A 21373-nucleotide genomic window follows, 5' to 3' on the forward strand; every position below is an offset into this window, starting at 1 on the left:
TGCCAGGTCATGCCCGGGTACCCCCTCCCCATCGGCCAATTCTGGGCCGGGCTCCCCCCGAGCATCGACGCCGCCTACGAGAGGAGCGACGGAAAATTCGTCTTCTTTAAAGGTTTTTGGGGCAAATTCCGGCGATTTTGGGGTTTTTTGGGATTTTTTGGAATTTATCGGGGTCTATTTGGGGTTTTATTGGGATTTTATTGGGGTTTATTGGGGTTTAATTGGATTTTTTGGGGATTTTTTGGGATTTATTGGGGATTTTATGGGGGTTTTATTGGGGTTTAATTGGGATTTAATTCGATTTTTTGGGGATTTTTTTGGGATTTTATAGGGGATTCTTGGGGTTTTTTGGGGTTTTTTGGGGTTTTATTGGGGTTTAATTGGATTTAATTGGGATTTTATTGGGATTTTATTTGGATTAAATTGGGGTTTAATTGGGGTTTTTTTGGGGTTTATTGGGGTTTTATTGGGGTTTAATTTGATTTAATTGGGATTTTATTGGGGATTATTGGGGTTTAATTGGATTTTATTTGGATTAAATTGGGATTTAATTGGGATTTAATTCCATTTTATTGGGATTTTATTGGGGTTTAATTGGGATTTAATTTAATTTTAATTTGATTTGAATTTCTGGGTGATTCTGAATGAATTTTGGGCTGAATTTTGTGTGATTTTGGGGGTGAATTTTGGGCTTAATTTTTGGGGGTTTTGGATGAATTTTGGGCTGAATTTTGGGTGATTTTGTGGGGAATTTTGGGCAATTTTTGGATCATTTCAGGGTTAATTTTGGGCAAATCTTGGCTGAATTTTGGGCTGAATTTTGGGTGATTTTTTGGCAAATTTTGGGCAAATTTCCGGGTTAATTTGGGGTGATTTTGGTCAAATCTTGGCTGAATTTTGGGGCATGTTTGGGCTGAATTTTGGGGCATTTTGGGCTGAATTTTGGGTGATTTTGGGCAAATCTTAAAGTGAATTTTTGGATGATTTTGGGGTGAATTTGGGGGCTGAATTTTGGGCAAATTTTGAGGTGAAATTTGAGTGATTTTGGGTGAATTTTGGGTTTAATTTTTTGGTGGTTTTGGATGAATTTTGGGCTGAATTTTGGGCGATTTTGTGGTGAATTTTGGGGCATTTTGGGCAAATCCTGAAGTGAATTTTTGGGTGGATCTGGGTGAATTTGGGGCTGAATTTTGGGCAAATTTTGAGGTGAATTTTGAGTGATTTTGGGTGAATTTTGGGTTTAATTTTTTGGTGGTTTTGGATGAAATTTGAGCTGAATTTTGGGTGATTTTGTGGTGAATTTTGGGCAAATTTTTTGGTTCATTTCAGGGTTAATTTTGGGCAAATCTCGCTGAATTTTGGGCGATTTTGGGGCGACTTTTGGGCTGAATTTTGGGCAAATTTTGGGCTGAATTTTGGGCAAATTTTGAGGTGAATTTTGAGTGATTTTGGGTGAATTTTGGGCTTAATTTTTTAGTGGTTTTGGATGAATTTTGGGGTGAATTTTAGGTGATTTTGTGGTGAATTTTGGGCAAATTTTTGGATCATTTCAGAGTTAATTTTGGTCAAATCTTGGCTGAATTTTAGGCAATTTTGGGTGAATTTTGGGCTGAATTTTGGGTGATTTTTTGGCAAATTTTGGGCAAATTTCAGGGTGAATTTGTGGTGATTTTGGTGAAATTTTGAGCTGAATTTTGGGTGATTTTGGGCTGAATTTTTGGGCAATTTTGGGCCGAATTTTGGGTGATTTTGTGGTGAATTTTGGGGCATTTTGGGTAAATCTTGAAGTGAATTTTTGGGTGGTTCTGGGTGAATTTTGGGCTGAATTTTGGGCAAATTTTGGAGTGAATTTTGAGTTATTTTGGGCTTAATTTTTTAGTGGTTTTTGGATGAATTTTGGGGTGAATTTTAGGGCATTTTGGGCAAATCCTGAAGTGAATTTTTGGGTGGTTCTGGGTGAATGTGGGCCAAATTTTGAGGTGATTTTGGGGGTGAATTTTTGAATGATTTTGGGCAAATCTCGGGGTGAATTTTTGGGCGATTCTGGGTGAATTTTGACCTGAATTTTGGGCGATTTTGGGCTGAATTTTGGGCAAATTTTGGCCGATTTTTTGTGCCAATTCCGTCCAAATTTTCCCCCGACTCTGGGATGAATCTGGGCCTATTCTCACCATTCTTTTTTTACTATTTTTGCCTGATTTTGGCCGTTTTCTCCCCATTCCAGGCTCCCGGCACTGGGTGTTCAACCAGGGGTAGATTTCAGCCAAATTTGAATTTTGGGCAAATCTTGGTGAATTTTGGGCTGAATTTTGGGTGATTTTTTGGCAAATTTTGGGGCATTTTGGGTAAATCTTGAAGTGAATTTTTGGGTGATTTTGGGGTGAATTTTGGGGCATTTTGGGCAAATTTTGAGGTGAATTTTGAGAGATTTTGGGCTTAATTTTTTGGTGGTTTTGGATGAATTTTGGGCTGAATTTTGGGCGATTTTGTGGTGAATTTTGGGCAAATTTTTGGTTCATTTCAGGGTTAATTTTGGTCAAATCTTGGCTGAATTTTAGGCACTTTTGGGTGAATTTTGGGCTGAATTTTTGGGTGATTTTGGGGTGAATTTTGGGCAAATTTCAGGGTGAATTTTGGGGTGATTTTGGTAAAATTTTGAGCTGAATTTTGGGCGATTTTGGGCTGAATTTGGGTGATTTTGTGGTGAATTTTGGGGCATTTTGGGCAAATCCTGAAGTGAATTTTTGGGTGGATCTGGGTGAATTTGGGGCTGAAATTTGGGCGATTTTATGGTGAATTTTGGGCAAATTTTTGGTTCATTCAGGGTTAATTTTTGTCAAATGTTGGTTGAATTTTGGGGCATTTTGGGCAAATCTTGAAGTGAATTTTTGGGTGATTTTGGGGTGAATTTGGGGCTGAATTTTGGGCAAATTTTGAGGTGAATTTTGGCTGATTCTGGGTGAATTTTGGGTGAATTTTGAGTGATTTTGGGCTTAATTTTTTGGTGGTTTTGGATGAATTTTGGGGTGAATTTTGGGCAAATTTTTGGATCATTTCAGGGTTAATTTTGGGCAAATCTTGGCTGAATTTTAGGCAATTTTGGGTGAATTTTGGGCTGAATTTTGGGTGAATTTTTGGCAAATTTTGGGCAAATTTCAGGGTGAATTTTGGGGTGATTTTGGTAAAATTTTGGGCTGAATTTTTTGGTGGTTTTGGATGAATTTTGTGTGATTTTGTGGCAAATTTTGGGCAAATTTCAGGGTGAATTGGGGTGATTTTGGTGAAATTTTGAGCTGAATTTTGGGCGATTTTGGGGTGAATTTTGGGGCATTTTGGGCAAATCTTGAAGTGAATTTTTGGGTGATTTTGGGGTGAATTTGGGGCTGAATTTTGGGCAATTTTTGAGGTGAATTTTGAGAGATTTTGGGCTTAATTTTTTGGTGGTTTTGGATGAATTTTGGGGGTGAATTTTAGGGCATTTTGGGCAAATCTTGAAGTGAATTTTTTGGTGATTTTGGGGTGAATTTTGAGCTGAATTTTGGGTGTTTTTGTGGCGAATTTTGGGGCATTTTGGGCAAATCCTGAAGTGAATTTTTGGGTGGTTCTGGGTGAATTTTGAGCGAATTTTGAGGTGAATTTTGGTGTGAATTTTGAGGTAAATTTTGGCTGATTCTGGGTGAATTTTGGGGTGAATTTTGTGTGATTTTGGGGTAAAGTTTTGGATGATTTTGGGCAAATCTTGGGGTGAATTTTTGGGCGGTTCTGGGTGAATTTTGGGGTGAATTTTGGAGTGAATTTTGGGGTGAATTTTGGGCCATTTTGAGCAAATCTTGGGTTGATTTTTTTTTGTGTTTCTGGATAAATTTTGGGCTGAATTTTGGGTGATTTTTTTGGCAAATTTTGAGCAAATTTCAGGGTGAATTTGGGGTGATTTTGGTAAAATTTTGAGCTGAATTTTGGGTGATTTTGGGCTGAATTTTGGGCAATTTTGGGCTGAATTTTGGGCGATTTTGGGCCGAATTTTGGGTGATTTTGTGGTGAATTTTGGGGCATTTTGGGCAAATCCTGAAGTGAATTTTTGGGTGGATCTGGGTGAATTTGGGGCTGAATTTTGGGCAAATTTTGGGCTTAATTTTTTAGTGGTTTTGGATGAATTTTGAGGTGAATTTTGGGCAAATTTTTGGTTCATTTCAGGGTTAATTTTGGTCAAATCTTGGTGAATTTTGGGTGGTGAATTTTTCATGATTTTGGGGTGAATTTTGGGTGATTTTGGGGTGAATTTTGGGTGATTTTGGGGTGAATTTGGGGCCATTTTGGGCAAATTCTGGGCTGATTTTTTGGCAACTCTTGGCAGATTTTGGGGGTGAATTTTCGAGTGATTTTAGGGTGAATTTTGAGGTAAATTTTGTGTGATTTTGGGGTGAATTTTGTGTGATTTTGGGGTGAATTTTGTGTGGTTTTGGGCTGAATTTTGGGCAAATTTTTGGTCCATTTCAGTGTTAATTTTGGTGAAATCTTGGCTGAATTTTGGGCAATTTGGGGCAAATTTTGGGCTGAATTTTCGAGTGATTTTAGGGTGAATTTTGAGGTAAATTTTGGATGATTTTGGGCAAATCTCGGGGTGAATTTTTGGGCGACTCTGGGTGAATTTTGAGCTGAATTTTGGGCAAATTTTGGGCAAATTTTGGCCGATTTTTGTGCAATTCCGTCCCGATTTTCCCCAACTCTGGGATAAATCTGGGCCTATTCTGACCCTTCTTTTTTTACTATTTTTGCCTGATTTTGGCCGTTTTCTCCCCATCCCAGGCTCCCGGCACTGGGTGTTCAACCAGGGGTAGATTTCAGCCAAATTTGAATTTTTGGGCAAATCTTGGTGAATTTTGGCGGCTGAATTTTGGGCAATTTTGGGGTGAATTTTGGGGCATTTTGGGCAAATCTTGAAGTGAATTTTTGGGTGATTTTGGGGTGAATTTTGGGGCATTTTGGGCAAATTTTGAGGTGAAATTTGGCTGATTCTGGCTGAATTTTGGGGTGATTTTTTGGATGATTTTGGGCAAATCTCGGGGTGAATTTTTGGGCGACTCTGGGTGAATTTTGGGCAATTTTGGGTGAATTTTGGGCTGAATTTTGGGTGATTTTTTGGCAGATTTTGGGCAAATTTCAGGGTGAATTTGGGGTGATTTTGGTGAAATTTTGGGTGAATTTTGAGGTAAATTTTGGCTGATTCTGGGTGAATTTTGGGGTGAATTTTGGGTGATTTGGGGGTGAATTTTTGGATGATTTTGGGCAAATCTTGGGTGAATTTTTGGGCGGTTCTGGGTGAATTTTGGGGTGAATTTTGTGTGATTTTGGGGTGAATTTTGTGTGATTTTGGGCGTGAATTTTTCGATGATTTTGGGCAAATCCTGGGGTGAATTTTTGGGTGATTCTGGGTGAATTTTGGGCTTAATTTTGGGCGATTTTGGGCTGAATTTTGGGCAAATTTTGGCCGATTTTTGTGCCAATTCCGTCCAGATTTTCCCCCGACTCTGGGATAAATCTGGGCCTATTCTCACCATTATTTTTTGCCCTTTTTGCCTGATTTTGGCCGTTTTCTCCCCATTCCAGGCTCCTGGCACTGGGTGTTCGACCAGGGGTAGATTTCAGCCAAATTTGAATTTTGGGCAAATCTTGGTGAATTTTGGGCTGAATTTTGGGCAATTTTGTGGTGAATTTTGGGGCATTTTGGGCAAATCTTGAAGTGAATTTTTGGGCGATTTTGGGTGAATTTTGGGTTGAATTTTGGGCAGATTTTGAGGTGAATTTTGGGGTTAATTTTGGGGCATTTTGGGCAAATTCTGGGCTGATTTTTTGGCAACTCTTGGCAGATTTTGGGGTGAATTTTCGAGTGATTTTAGGGTGAATTTTGAGGTAAATTTTGGCTGATTCTGGGTGAATTTTGACCTGACTTTTGTTGTGATTTTGGGGTGAATTTTTGAGTAATTTTAGGGTGAATTTTGGTGGTAAATTTTGGCTGATTCTGGGTGAATTTTGAGCTGAATTTTGTGTGATTTTGGGCTGAATTTTGGGCAAATTTTTGGTCCATTTCAGTGTTAATTTTGGTGAAATCTTGGCTGAATTTTGGGCAATTTGGGGCAAATTTTGGGGCTGAATTTTCGAGTGATTTTAGGGTGAATTTTGAGGTAAATTTTGGATGATTTTGGGCAAATCTTGGGTGAATTTTAGGCAATTCTGAGTGAATTTTGACCTGAATTTTGGGCAAATTTTGGGCGAATTTTGGCCGATTTTTGTGCCAGTTCCGTCCAAATTTTTCCCCCAACTCTGGGATAAATCTGGGCCTATTCTCACCATTCTTTTTTTACTATTTTTGCCTGATTTTGGCCGTTTTCTCCCCATTCCAGGCTCCCGGCACTGGGTGTTCAACCAGGGGTAGATTTCAGCCAAATTTGAATTTTGGGCAAATCTTGGTGAATTTTGGGCTGAATTTTGGGCAATTTTGGGGTGAATTTTGGGGCATTTTGGGCAAATCTTGAAGTGAATTTTTGGGGTGATTTTGGGGTGAATTTTGGGGCATTTTGGGCAAATTTTGAGGTGAAATTTGAGTGATTTTGGGTGAATTTTGGGCTGAATTTTTTGGTCGTTTTGGATGAATTTTGGGCTGAATTTTGGGCGATTTTGTGGCAAATTTTGGGGCATTTTGGGCAAATCCTGAAGTGAATTTTTGGGTGGATCTGGGTGAATTTGGGGCTGAATTTTGGGCAAATTTTGAGGTAAATTTTGGCTGATTCTGGGTGAATTTTGGGGTGAATTTTGTGTGATTTTGGGGTGAATTTTGGGGTGAATTTTTGGATGATTTTGGGGAAATTTCTGGGTGAATTTTGGGCCATTTTGAGCAAATCTTGGGTTGATTTTTATTGTGTTTCTGGATAAATTTTGGGCTGAATTTAGGGTGAATTTTGGGGGCATTTGGGCAAATCCTAAATTGAATTTTTGGGTGGTTCTGGGTGAATTTTGAGCTGAATTTTGGGCTAAATTTCCCCATATTTTGTACAAATTTCACCTCATCTCTGGGCCTATTCTGACCCTTCTTTTTTTGCCCTTTTTGCCTGATTTTGGCCGTTTTCTCCCCATTCCAGGCTCCCGGCACTGGGTGTTCGATGAGGGCGTTTTGGCCCCCGGGTACCCCCGGCCTTTGTCCGAGCTGGGCCGGGGGGTCCCGAGCGACCGCTTGGACGCCGCCCTGCTCTGGCTGCCCAGTGGCAACACTTACCTCTTCCGGGGTGACAAGTGCGTCCAGGCCACCTTCCAGAACCTTCTGAGACCTTCCGGGACCTTCCAGAAATTTCTGGGATTTTTTGGGATTTTTTGGGATTTTTTTAGCAATTTTTTCGGGGCTTTTTATGCATCTTCCAGGACCTGGCTGGGCGACTTTGGGGCTATTTCAGGCTCTTTCTGCACCTTTCAGGACCTTTCTACACCTTAAGGAACTTTCTCTGAACCTTCCAGAACATTCTGAGACCTTCCGGGACCTTCCAGAAATTTCTGGGATTTTTTTAGCGATTTTTTCGGGGCTTTTTATGCAGCTTTCAGGACCTGGCGGGCGACTTTGGGTCTATTTCAGGCTCTTTCTGCACCTTTCAGGACCTTTCTGCACCTTAAGGAACTTTCTCTGAACCTTCCAGAACTTTCTCTGAACCTTCCAGAACATTCTGAGACCTTCTGGGACCTTCCAGAAATTTCTGGATTTTTTGGGATTTTTTAGCGATTTTTTCCGGGCTTTTTATGCATCTTCCAGGACCTGGCCGGGATTTTGGGGCTATTTCAGGCTCTTTCTGCACCTTTCTACACCTTAAGGAACTTTCTCTGAACCTTCCAGAACCTTCTGAGACCTTCCGGGACCTTCCAGAAATTTCTGGGATTTTTTGGGATTTTTTAAGCGATTTTTTCGGGGCTTTTTATGCAGCTTTCAGGACCTGGCTGGGCGACTTTGGGGCTATTTCAGGCTCTTTCTGCACCTTTCAGGACCTTTCTACACCTTCCAGAACTTTCTCTGAACCTTCCAGAACTTTCTCTGAACCTTCCAGAACATTCTGAGACCTTCCGGGACCTTCCAGAAATTTCTGGGATTTTTTGGGATTTTTTAAGCGATTTTTTCGGGCTTTTTATGCAGCTTCCAGGACCTGGCTGGGCGACTTTGGGGCTATTTCAGGCTCTTTTTGCACCTTTCAGGACCTTTCTGCACCTTAAGGAACTTTCTCTGAACCTTCCAGAACTTTCTCTGAACCTTCCAGAACCTTCTGAGACCTTCTGGGACCTTCCAGAAATTTCTGGGATTTTTTGGGATTTTTTAGCGATTTTTTCGGGGCTTTTTATGCAGCTTTCAGGACCTGGCCGGGCGACTTTTGGGCTGTTTCAGGCTCTTTCTGCACGTTAAGGAACTTTCTCTGAACCTTCCAGAACTTTCTCTGAACCTTCCAGAACCTTCTGAGACCTCCCGGGACCTTCCAGAAATTTCTGGGATTTTTGGGGATTTTTCGAGCGATTTTTTCCGGGCTTTTTATGCAGCTTTCCAGGACCTGGCCGGGCGACTTTTGGGGCTATTTCAGGCTCTTTCTGCACCTTTCAGGACCTTTCTACACCTTCCAGAACTTTCTCTGAACCTTCCAGAACATTCTGAGACCTTCTGGGACCTTCCAGAAATTTCCGGGATTTTTTTGGGATTTTTTTGGATTTTTCCGGACTTTTGGGGCTTTTTATGTATCTATCAGGACCTGTCTGGGCTGTTTTTTGCTACATTTCTGGCTTTTTTGGGACCTTTTAGGATCTTTTATTCACCTTCCAGGACCTTTTGGGACCTTTCAGGAATTTCTGGGATTTTTTTGGGGATTTTTCTAGGATTTTTCTGGGATTTTTTGGGGATTTTCCCCTCAGACTTTTGAGGCTTTTTAGGTATCGTATCAGGATCTGTCTGGGCTCTTTTTGCGCTACATTTCTGGGCTTTTTTGGGACCTTTTAGGACCTTTTATTCACCTTTTAGGACCTCTTTGGGACCTTTCAGGAATTTCTGGGATTTTTTGGGACTTTTTCGGGATTTTTCTGGGATTTTTTCGGGATTTTTCCCCTCAGCACTTTTGGGGCTTTTTATGCATCTTTCAGGACCTCTCTGGGCTCTTTCTGGGACGTTTCTGGGCTTTTTTGGGACCTTTTAGGATCTTTTATTCACCTTTTAGGACCTTTTGGGACCTTTCAGGAATTTTTGGGATTTTTTGGGGGATTTTTCTGGGATTTTTTTGGGGATTTTTTCCTGGATTTTGTTGCTTTTTATGTATCTTTCAGGACCTCTCTGGGCTCTTTTTGCGCTACATTTCTGGGCTTTTTTGGGGACCTTTTAGGATCTTTCTTTCACCTTCCAGAACCTTCTGGGACCTTCTGGAATCTTTCGGGATTTCTCTGGAATTTTGGGGAATTTTCGGGATTTTTTGGGGATTTTTCCCGGACTTTTGGGGCTTTTTATGTATCTATCAGGACCTGTCTGGGCTGTTTTTTGCTACATTTCTGGGCTTTTTTGGGACCTTTTAGGATCTTTTATTCACCTTCCAGGACCTTTTGGGACCTTTCAGGAATTTCTGGGATTTTTTGGGGATTTTTCTGGGATTTTTCTGGGATTTTTTGGGGATTTTCCCCTCAGACTTTTGAGGCTTTTTAGGTATCTATCAGGATCTGTCTGGGCTCTTTTGCGCTACATTTCTGGGCTTTTTTTTGGACCTTTTAGGATCTTTTATTCACCTTTTAGGACCTTTTGGGACCTTTCAGGAATTTCTGGGATTTTTGGGGGATTTTTGGGGGATTTTTTCGGGATTTTTCCCCCGGACTTTTGGTGCTTTTTATGTATCTATCAGGACCTTTCTTGGCTCTTTTTTGCTACATTTCTGGGCTTTTTTGGGACCTTTTAGGATCTTTTATTCACCTTTTAGGACTTTCTCTGAGCCTTCTAGGACCTTCCAGGAATTTCTGGGATTTTTTTGGGATTTTTTGGGATTTTTTTCGGGATTTTTTTGGGGATTTTCCCCTCAGACGTTTGAGGCTTTTTAGGTATCTATCAGGATCTGTCTGGGCTCTTTTTGCGCTACATTTCTGGGCTTTTTTGGGACCTTTTAGGATCTTTTATTCACCTTCCAGGACTTTCTCTGAGCCTTCTAGGACCTTCCAGGAATTTCTGGGATTTTTTGGATTTTTTGGGATTTTTTTCGGGATTTTTTTGGGATTTCCCCTCAGACTTTTGGTGCTTTTTATGTATCTATCAGGATCTCTCTGGGCTCTTTTTTGGTACATTTCTGGGCTTTTTGGGGACCTTTTAGGATCTTTTATTCACCTTCCAGGACCTTCTGGGACCTTTCAGGAATTTCTGGGATTTTTTTTGGGATTTTTTGGGGATTTTTCTGGGATTTTTTGGGGATTTTCCCCTCAGACTTTTGGGGCTCTTTATGTATCTTTCAGGACCTCTCTGGGCTCTTTCTGGGGACGTTTCTGGGCTTTTTTGGGACCTTTTAAGATCTTTTATTCACCTTCCAGGACTTTATCTGAGCCTTCCAGGACCTTTCGGGACCTTTCAGGAATTTCTGGGATTTTTTGGGATTTTTTGGGGATTTTTTTTGGATTTTTTTCTCCGGACTTTTGGGGCTTTTTATGCATCTTTCAGGACCTCTCCGGGCTCTTTCTGGGACGTTTCTGGGCTTTTTTGGGACCTTTTAGGATCTTTTATTCACCTTTTAGGACCTTTCGGGACCTTTCAGGAATTTCTGTGATTTTTTGGGGATTTTTCTGGGATTTTTCTGGGATTTTTCTGGGATTTTTCTGGGGATTTTCCCCTCAGACTTTTGGGGCTTTTTATGCATCTTTCAGGACCTCTCCGGGCTCTTTCTGGGACGTTTCTGGGTTTTTTTGGGACCTTTTAGGATCTTTTATTCACCTTTTAGGACTTTCTCTGAGCCTTCTAGGACCTTCGAGGAATTTCTGGGATTTTTTGGATTTTTTGGGATTTTTTTCGGGATTTTTTTGGGATTTTCCCCTCAGACGTTTGGGGCTTTTTATGCATCTTTCAGGACCTCTCTGGGCTCTTTTTGCGGTACATTTCTGGGCTTTTTTGGGGACCTTTTAGGATCTTTCTTTCACCTTCCAGAACCTTCTGGGTCCTTCTGGAACCTTTCGGGATTTCTCTGGAATTTTGGGGAATTTTCGGGATTTTTTTGGGATTTTTTCCCCCGGACTTTTGGTGCTTTTTATGCATCTTTCAGGACCTCTCCGGGCTCTTTCTGGGACCTTTCTGGGCCTTTCCGGGACCTTTTCTCAACCTTTTAGGACCTTCTGGGGCCTCTCAAACCTCCCAAATTTCCCAAATTTCCCCGAATTCACCCCAAAATCCCTTTTCCCACCCTCCTCCCCAGGTATTACCGGTTCAACGAGGCCCTGGGGGCCGTGGACCCCGAGTACCCCAAAAGCATCGAGGTCTGGGGGATCCCCCCGGGCCCCCGCGGGGCCTTCATGGGCTCCGACGATGGTGAGACCCCAAAAAACCCCAAAAATTCACCCCAAAAATCCCCCCCACCTAAAAAAAAAAAAGCAAAAAATTCCCTCAAAAAATCCCCAAGAATCCCTAAAAAACTCCGAAAAAAATCCCCAAGAAATTCCCTCAAAAAATTCCCTTTAAAAATTCCCTCAAAAAATTCTCTCAAGAAATTCCCTCAAAAAATTCCCTTTAAAAATTCCCTCAAAAATTCCCTCAAAAAATTCCCTTTAAAAATTCCCTCAAAAAATTCCCTCAAAAAATTCCGTTTAAAAATTCCCTCAAAAAAAAACCCCCAAAAAATCCCCAAAAATTCCCTCAAAAAATCCCCTCAAAAAATTCCCTAAAAAAAATCCCCTAAAAAAAAAAAACCCAAAAAATTCCCTCAAAAAAACCCCTCAAAAAAATTCCCTCAAAAAATTCCCTCAAAAAATTCCCTTTAAAAATTCCCTCAAAAAATTCCCTCAAAAAATTTCCTTTAAAAATTCCCTCAAAAAAAAACCCCAAAAAATTCCCTCGAAAAATTCCCCTCAAAAAATTCCCTCAAAAAATTCCCTCAAAAAATTCCCTAAAAAATCCGAAAAAAATTCCAAAAAATTCCCTCAAAAAATTCCCTCAAAAATTTTCCCTCAAAAAAATTCCCTCAAAAAATTCCCTTTAAAAAATTCCCTCAAAAAAATTCCCTCAAAAAATCCCCTCAAAAATTCCCTCAAAAAATTCCCCAAAAAATCCCCCAAAAAATCCTCAAAAAATCCCCTCCAAAAATTCCCTTTAAAAAATTCCCTCCCAGTCCCTCCCAGTATAAACCAGTAGCTCCCAGTTCCCTTCCTGTTACCCCAAATGCCCTCCCAGTTCATCCCAGTATAAACCAGTTCATCCCAGTAACCCCCAAACCCCCTCCCAGTCCCTCCCAGTTTGATCCCAGTCCGTCCCAGTCCAAACCAGTCCAAACCAGTTTGATCCCAGTAACCCTAAACTCCATCCCAGTACAAACCAGTAACCCCAAACCCCCTCCCAGTTTGATCCCAGTCCCTCCCACTCCATCCCAGTCCCTCCCAGTTCCCTCCCAGTCCCTCCCAGTAACCCCCAAACCCCTCCCAGTCCCTCCCAGTTTGATCCCAGTAACCCTGAACTCCATCCCAGTATAAACCGGTAACCCCCAAACCCCCTCCCAGTCCATCCCAGTCCCTCCCAGTTTGATCCCAGTCCCTCCCAGTCCCTCCCAGTCCATCCCAGTCCCTCCCAGTAACCCTGAACTCCATCCCAGTATAAACCAGTAACTCCCAGCTCCTTCCCAGTAACCCCAAACCCCCTCCCAGTCCCTCCCAGTCTGATCCCAGTCCCTTCAAGTCCCTCCCAGTCCCTCCCAGTACAAACCAGTAACCCCCAAAAGCCCTCCCAGTCCCTCCCAGTTTGTTCCCAGTCCCTCCCAGTCCCTCCCAGTTTGTTCCCAGTCCCTCCCAGTCCCTCCCAGTAACCCCCAAACCCCTCCCAGTCCCTCCCAGTTTGTTCCCAGTCCAAACCAGTCCTTTCCAGTCCAAACCAGTCCCTCCCAGTTTGATCCCAGTAACCCTAAACTCCATCCCAGTATAAACCGGTAACCCCCAAACCCCCTCCCAGTCCCTCCCAGTCCATCCCAGTCCCTCCCAGTTTGATCTCAGCCCCTCCCAGTAACCGTGAACTCAATCCCAGTATAAACCAGTCCCTCCCAGTTTGCTCCCAGTCCCTCCCAATTTGATCCCAGTCCCTCCCAGTTTATCCCAGTTTTCTCCCAGTCCCTCCCAGTCCCTCCCAGTTTGCTCCCAGTTCCCTCCCAGTTTGATCCCAGTCCCTCCCAGTCCCTCCCAGTCCCTCCCAGTCCCTCCCAGTTTGTTCCCAGTCCCTCCCAGTCCCTCCCAGTTTGTTCCCAGTCCCTCCCAGTCCCTCCCAGTTTATCCCAGTTTGTTCCCAGTCCCTCCCAGTTTGATCCCAGTCCCTCCCAGTCCCTCCCAGTCCCTCCCAGTCCCTCCCAGTTTGATCCCAGTCTCCCCATTCCAGCCTTCACCTATTTCTACCGCTCCCACCTCTACTGGAAATTCGACAACTCCGCCCTGCGGGTTCTGCCCGGATACCCCAAATCCGCGCTCCGCGATTGGCTGGGCTGCCCCGCCCAGGCCCCGCCCACCCGCGCGCCCGACACCGAGGTCATCGTCATCGCCGTGGGGGCGGGGCCCGGCGCCTGGGCGGGGCCGATGGTGCTGGTGGGCGTGGCCGCCGTCGTGGGGGGCGTGGCCTTGTTCTGGCGGCGCCGGGGCGGGGCCCACGCGCACCTGAGGCGGTGCCAGAGGTCGCTGCTGCCCAGGGTGTAGCCACGCCCACTCCCGGGGGACACGCCCACTTTGAGAGGACGCGCCCATTGACGAGGACACGCCCCCTTTGCATGGACACGCCCATTGACTCAGACACGCCCACTTTGCACGGACACACCCGTTTACTCGGACACGCCTACTTTGAATGGACACGCCCACAGAATCAGACACCCCCATTGACTCAGACACTCCCACTTTGCATGGACACGCCCACTTTGCATAGACACGCCCATTGATGCAGACACGCCCACTTTACATGGCCAGGCCCATTGACTTTGACACGCCCACTTTGCATGGATGCGCCCATTGACTTTGACACGCCCACTTTGCATGGACACGCCCATTGACTCGGACACGCCCTCTTTGCATAGACACGCCCATTTACTCAGACACGCCCACTTTGCGAGGACACGCCCATTGAATCAGACCTGCCCAATTTGCATGGACATGCCCATTGACTTGGACACGCCTACTTTGCTTGGACACACCCATTGACTCGGACACGCTCTCTTTGCATGGACACGCCCATTGACTCAGACCTTCCCAATTTGCATGGACACACCCACTTCAGCCAGACATGCCCACTTTGCATAGACAAGCCCATTGACTTGGACATGCCCACTTTGCATGGACACACCCACTACGGTTAGACACGCCCACCTTGCATGGACACGCCCATTGACATGGACACGCCCATTGAGTCGGACACGCCCATTGAGTCAGACACGCCCACTTTGTGAAGACACGCCCATTGACATGGACGCGCCCATTGACTTTGACACGCCCATTGGCTCAGACACGCCCACTTTGCATGGACACGCCCATTGACTCGGACACGCCCACTTTGCATGGACACACCCATTGACTTGGACACGCCCATTGACTCAGACATGCCCATTGAGTCAGACACGCCCATTTGGTGAAGACACGCCCATTGACTCGGACACGCCCACTTTGCATGGACACGCCCATTTACTCAGACACGCCCACTTTGCATGGACACGCCCATTGACTCGGACACGCCTATTGGCAGACACGCCCACTTTACATGGACACGCCCATTGACATGGACATGCCCATTGACTCGGACACGCCCACTTTGTGAAGACACGCCCATTGACTAGGACACTCCCATTTATTTGGACACGCCCATTTTTCTAGGACACGCCCACTTTACATAGATATGCCCATTGACACGGACACGCCCACTTTGCATAGACACGCCCATTGTCTTGGACACGCCCACTTTACATAGACACGCCCATTGACTTGGACACGCCCACTTTTCCACGGACACGCCCATTGTCTCGGACACGCCCACTTTGCATAGACACGCCCACAGACTCAGACACACCCACTTTGCATGGACACGCCCATTGACTCGGACACACCCACTTTGCATGGACACGCCCATCGACTCGGACACGCCCACTTTACATAGATACCTCCATTGACTCGGACACGCCCACTTTGCACGGACACGCCCCTTGACTCGGACACGCCCATTTTGCATGGACACGCCCATCTACTCGGACACGCCTACTTTGCATGAACACGCCCACTTTGCATGAACACGCCCTCTTTGCATGAACACGCCCTCTTTGCATGGACACGCCCATTGATTCGGATACGCCCACTTTGCACGGACACGCCCACTTTCCCCAGACACGCCCCCAAATTTACCTGGACACACCCACTTAAATGGCCACACCCGCCTGACTTAAATGGACACGCACACCTGACTCACCTGGACACGCCCACTTTGCATGACCACACCCCCTGAGTTATCTGGACACGCCCGTTTCCCTTAGACACGCCCATTCTTTGTCCTCCTGAATCACCTGGCCACGCCCACTTTGGATGGACACCCCTGTTTTGTGAGGCCACGCCCACTTTGCATGGCCACGCCCTTGACTCACCTGGCCACACCCACACAGCCTTTAAGGTCATTTGGCCACGCCCACTCCCTGGGACAGGTGAGCCAGACTCACCTGGCCACGCCCCCAGACTGACCAGGACACTCCCAGCCACCAAAGCCACGCCCCCTCTGCACGGCCACGCCCACCTCACTTTTGGCCACGCCCCTTTTCCCGTGTATGGTGCTGCGGGCCGGGCCCCGCCCCCTTCCCCCAGCAGCCGATTGGCCGAGGGGAGCGGGGTTATGCAAATGAAGGGGGCGGGGTTTGCGGGGGTGGTTTTTTTTATTTTGTATTATTTTAAATTCTTTTTTTTTGTTTGTTTTTCGGGAATTTTTTGGGGGGGAAATTTTGGGAATTTTTGGGGGTTTTTGGTTCCCGGGGGGTTGGGGGGAGGGGCGGGTCCCCCTCCCCCCCCCCTTGAAAAAAATCCCAAAAATTTTCCCGCGGGACGGGAGGGGGAGGGGGGGGGAGGGAGGGGCCAGCGCAGGCCCCGCCCCCCGGGGGAAGGGTGGGGGGGAGGGGGAAACGGGGGAGGTCATGAATAATTCATGAGGAATTAATGAATTATTAATGAGCGGCGCGTAATTAATAAAGGAGAGAAAGGAAATGGTGCGGACTGGTTTGAACTGGGATGAACTGGGAGGGGATTGGGGGTTTATGTCACGTCTCAGATGCATGTATCACATCTCATTAGCATAAATTTGCATATGAATTAGTGTGGGCGTGGTCAGACGCACGCCCCGGCCCCTCCCAGTACAAACCAGCGGCCCCCAATCCCAATTACCGTTCACACGTCCGATTTTATCTCGCGTCTAATTTGCATAAACCTGCGTATTAATGAGGTGGGCGTGGCCACAGGCGCATCCAGGCCCTTCCCAGTGACCCCAAATCCACTCCCAGTTCATCCCAGTTCCCTCCCAGTTCCCTCATCCCCACCCCAAACCTCGCCCCGGTTGCGCCACCGCCAAACGCGTCACTGCCAAATACTGAGCCATGGCCCAGCCCTGGGGCGAGGCCTTGCCAAATAGTGAGCCAAGCCCTGCCCTGGAGCAGGGGGGAGGGGAGGGGTGGGGAGTTGCCAAATTGTGACTCAGGTATTGCCAAATAGTGAGCCCCAGGGCCTTGCCACATTGTGAGCCATTGACTCGTCCCATAGAGAACCCCTGCCACAAAGTGACCCTCGCTCCCTTTGCCACATAGTGAGCCATTGGTTTGCCTATAGAGACCCCCCTGCCACATAGTGAGCCATTGAAATACCTATAGGGACCCCCCTGCCACATTAAATTACACATAGGGACCCCCTGCCACATAGTGAGCCATTAATTTACCCATAGAGACCCCCCCGCCACATAGTGAGCTATTGATTTACCCATAGGGACCCCCTGCCACATTGTGAGCCATGAAATTACCTATAGGGACCCCCCTGCCACATTGTGAGCCATTAATTTACCCATAGGGACCCCCCTGCCACATCGTGAGCCATTAAAATACCCATAGGGACCCCCCGCTACATAGTGAGCCATTGAAATACCCATAGGGATCCGCTGCCACATAACGAGCCATTGATTTAACGATGGGGACCCCCTGCCACATGGTGAGCCATTAATTTACCCATAGGGACCCCCCTGCCACATAATGAGCCATGAATTACCTATAGGGATCCCCTGCCACATAGTGAGCCATTGATTTACCCTATAGGGACCCCCCTGCCACATTGTGAGCCATTCATTTACCCATAGGGACCCCCCTTCCACATTAAATTACACATAGGGACCCCCTGCCACATAGTGAGCCACTGATTTACCCATAGGGACCCCCTGCCACATAGGAAGCCATTGAATTACCCATAGGGACCCCCTGCCACATAGTGAGCCATTGATTTACCCATAGGGACTCCCTGCCACATAGTGAGCCATTGAAATACCCATAGGGACCCCCTTCCACATTAAATTACACATAGGGACCCCCTTCCACATAGTGAGCCATTGATTTACCCATAGGGACCCCCCTGCCACATTGTGAGCCATTGATTTACCCATAGGGACCCCCTGCCTCAGAGTGAGCCATTGAAATAACTATAGGGACCCCCTGCCACATAGTGAGCCATTGAAATACCCATAGGGACCTCCTGCCACATAGTGAGCTATTGAAATACCCATAAGGACCCCCTGCCACATGGTGAGCCATTGATTTACCCATAGGGACCCCCCTGCCAGATTGTGAGCCATTGATTTAGCCGATAGGGACACCTCTGCCAAATACTGAGCCAAAGCCCCCTCCCCATATGGGGCCGGACCCCCCTGCCACATAGTGAGCCATTCATTCACCCCATAGGGATCCTCCTGCCAAATAACGAGCCGAACCCCTTCCCCGTATTGAGCCATGGAACTCCCTGCCACATAATGAGCCATTGAATTACCCATAGGGACCCCTCTGCCAAATATAGAGCCATAGCCCCCCTCCCCATATGAACCCGGACCCCCCTGCCACATAGTGAGCCATTAAAAACCCCCATAGACCCCTCCCTGCCAAATATTGAGCCGCGGACCCTATAGACCCCCCCTGCCACATAGTGAGCCATTGATTTACCCATAGGAACCCCCCTGCCACATAGTGAGCCAACGGTTCAGCCCATAGCGACCGCCCCCGCCACAAAGTGGGCTGTACTGGTTTATACTGGGAGGCTCCGGGGCCCGCTGGGAACGACCTTTGGGGTCACTGGTTTGTACTGGTTTATACTGGTTTATACTGGGGGAGTGCTCAGGAAGCTCTGGGAATGATTTCGGCTGTACTGGCTTATACTGGGAGGCTCCGGGGCCCGCTGGGAACGACCTTTGGGGTCACTGGTTTATACTGGTTTATACTGGGAGGGTGCTCAGGACACTCCGGAGCCCACTGGGAACCATTCTGGCTCGTCCCGCGCTTACTGGTTTATACTGGTTTGTACTGGGAGAGGTTCCGGCGGGGTGCCACATAGTGATCCATTGCCCCGCCCCATAGAGCCCCTCCTGCCAAATAGTGATCCCCGTGAGGTGCGGGGGGCGTGGTCTGGGCTGACCACACCCTTTCCTCCGCTGGCCACGCCCCTTTCCCCCGCTCCGCCGGCACTGGGAGTTACTGGGAGCTACTGGGAGCCCCCGAGGAGGTACTGGGAGCGCTGGGAGGGCGAACTGGGCGAACTGGGAGCACTGGGAGGGCGAACTGGGAGCGCTGGGAGGGCGAACTGGGCAAACTGGGAGCACTGGGAGCATTGGGAGGGCAAACTGGGAGCACTGGGAGGGGCAATTGGGGTGACTGGGAGCACTGGGAAGGGGTTACTGGGCAAACTGGGAGCACTGGGAGGGGTTACTGGGCAAACTGGGATGACTGGGAAGGGGTTACTGGTCAAACTGGGAGGACCGGGGGGTTACTGGGAGCACTGGGAGGGGGTTAGTGGTCAAACTGGGAGCACTGGGAGGGGGTTAGTGGTCAAACTGGGAGCACTGGGAGCACTGGGAGCACTGGGAAGGGGTTACTGGGCAAACTGGGAGCACTGGGAGGGGTTACTGGGAGCACTGGGGCGTTACTGGGAGCACTGGGAAGGGGTAACTGGGCAAACTGGGCGGACTGGGGGGTTACTGGGAGCACTGGGAAGAGGTTACTGGGCAAACTGGGAGCACTGGGAGGGGTTACTGGGAGCACTGGGGCGTTACTGGGAGCACTGGGAAGGGGTAACTGGGCAAACTGGGAGCACTGGGGCTGCCGGAAACGGGAACTGGGAGCACTGGGAGCACTGGGAGGGGTCACTGGGCAAACTGGGAGCACTGGGAGGGGTTACTGGGCAAACTGGGAGCACTGGGAGGGGTCACTGGGCAAACTGGGAGCACTGGGAGGGGTCACTGGGCAAACTGGGAGCACTGGGAGGGGTCACTGGGCAAACTGGGAGCACTGGGAGGGGTCACTGGGCAAACTGGGAGGGGTCACTGGGCAAACTGGGAGAACTGGTCTGGCGGGGGAGGAGCTGCTGGGACAGGCCCGGCCCGGGGGGGACTGGGAGGGAACTGGGATCGAACTGGGAGGGACTGGGAGGGAACTGGGAGCGGCTTCCGGGTTGAACTGGGAGCACTGGGAGCGGTTACTGGTTCGTACTGGGAGGCTGAAAGGGGTTACTGGTTCATACTGGGAGCACTGGGAGCGGTTACTGGTTCATACTGGGATGGACTGGGCCATACTGGGAGCACTGGGAGGGGTTACTGGTTCATACTGGGAAGGACTGGTTCATACTGGGAGCACTGGGAGGGGTTACTGGGGGTTACTGGTTCATACTGGGAGCACTGGGAGCGGTTACTGGTTCGTACTGGGAGCACTGGGAGGGGTTACTGGGGGTTACTGGTTCATACTGGGATGGACTGGTTCATACTGGGAGCACTGGGAGGGGTTACTGGTTCGTACTGGGAGGCTGAAAGGGGTTACTGGGGGTTACTGGTTCATACTGGGAGGCTGAAAGGGGTTACTGGTTCATACTGGGATGGACTGGGCCATACTGGGAGCACTGGGAGGGGGTACTGGGGGTTACTCGTTCATACTGGGAGCACTGGGAGCAGTTACTGGTTCATACTGGGAAGAGCTGGGGGTTACTGGTTCATACTGGGAGCACTGGGAGCCGTTACTGGTTCATACTGGGATGGACTGGGCCTTACTGGGAGCACTGGGAGCAGTTACTGGGAAGGACTGGGGGTTACTGGTTCATACTGGGATGGACTGGGCCATACTGGGAGCACTGGGAGCGGTTACTGGTTCATACTGGGAAGGACTGGTTCATACTGGGAGCACTGGGACCGGTTACTGGTTCATACTGGGAGCACTGGGAGCGGTTACTGGTTCATACTGGGATGGACTGGGCCTTACTGGGAGCACTGGGAGGGGTTACTGGGGGGTTACTGGTTCATACTGGGAGCACTGGGAGCGGTTACTGGTTCATACTGGGAGGCTGAAAGGGGTTACTGGGGGTTACTGGTTCATACTGGGATGAACTGGGAGCGGTTACTGGTTCATACTGGGATGGACTGGGCCATACTGGGAGCACTGGGAGGGGTTTCTGGGGGTTACTGGTTCATACTGGGAGCACTGGGAGCCGTTACTGGTTCATACTGGGAAGGACTGGGCCCTACTGGGGTGCTGGGATGGGTTGTACTGGTTCAAACTGGGATATACTGGGGGTTACTGGTCCATACTGGGAGGCACTGGGAGGGGTTACTGGGATGGACTGGTCCATACTGGTCCATACTGGTCCATACTGGTTTATACTGGTCCATACTGTTTTATACTGGTCCATAATGGTCAATTGACCTTTTACTGGTATATACTGGTTTATACTGGTTCTTACTGGTTCTTACTGGTTTTTACAACATATACTGATCCATACTGGTCCATACTGGTTTTTACTGGTTTTTACTGGTTTATGCTGGTTTATACTGGTTTGTAGCAATTCATAATGGTCCATACTGGTTCATACTGGTCCCTACCACCTAACCTTATACTGGTTTATACTGGTTTATACTGGT

The 21373-nt window shown here is 47.5% G+C and overlaps 1 protein-coding gene and 1 long non-coding RNA gene across 2 annotated transcripts in view; one reads left to right on the forward strand and one right to left on the reverse strand.

Moving 5' to 3' along the window:
• LOC143696646 (matrix metalloproteinase-14-like) overlaps positions 1 to 15727 on the forward strand; it is a 17164-nt gene extending 1437 nt beyond the window's left edge. Inside the window, exons 2-6 of the mRNA XM_077193221.1 lie at positions 7 to 112; positions 7137 to 7287; positions 11445 to 11557; positions 13601 to 13947; positions 14670 to 15727. Of these exons, the coding sequence (XP_077049336.1) occupies positions 7 to 112; positions 7137 to 7287; positions 11445 to 11557; positions 13601 to 13911 (681 nt within the window). The 3' untranslated portion in view covers positions 13912 to 13947; positions 14670 to 15727. The remainder of the gene's footprint in view (positions 1 to 6; positions 113 to 7136; positions 7288 to 11444; positions 11558 to 13600; positions 13948 to 14669) is intronic.
• On the reverse strand, positions 7404 to 8029 carry LOC143696673 (uncharacterized). Its single transcript, XR_013186035.1, has 3 exons — positions 7900 to 8029; positions 7635 to 7726; positions 7404 to 7458 (listed from the first exon to the last, which is right to left on the reverse strand). It is a non-coding gene; the product is annotated as an uncharacterized LOC143696673 (long non-coding RNA).
• Positions 15728 to 21373: the final 5646 nt, after the last annotated feature.

Source organism: Agelaius phoeniceus, chromosome 37 (assembly GCF_051311805.1).
Source record: "Agelaius phoeniceus isolate bAgePho1 chromosome 37, bAgePho1.hap1, whole genome shotgun sequence".
Classification (NCBI taxonomy): Eukaryota; Metazoa; Chordata; class Aves; order Passeriformes; family Icteridae; genus Agelaius; species Agelaius phoeniceus.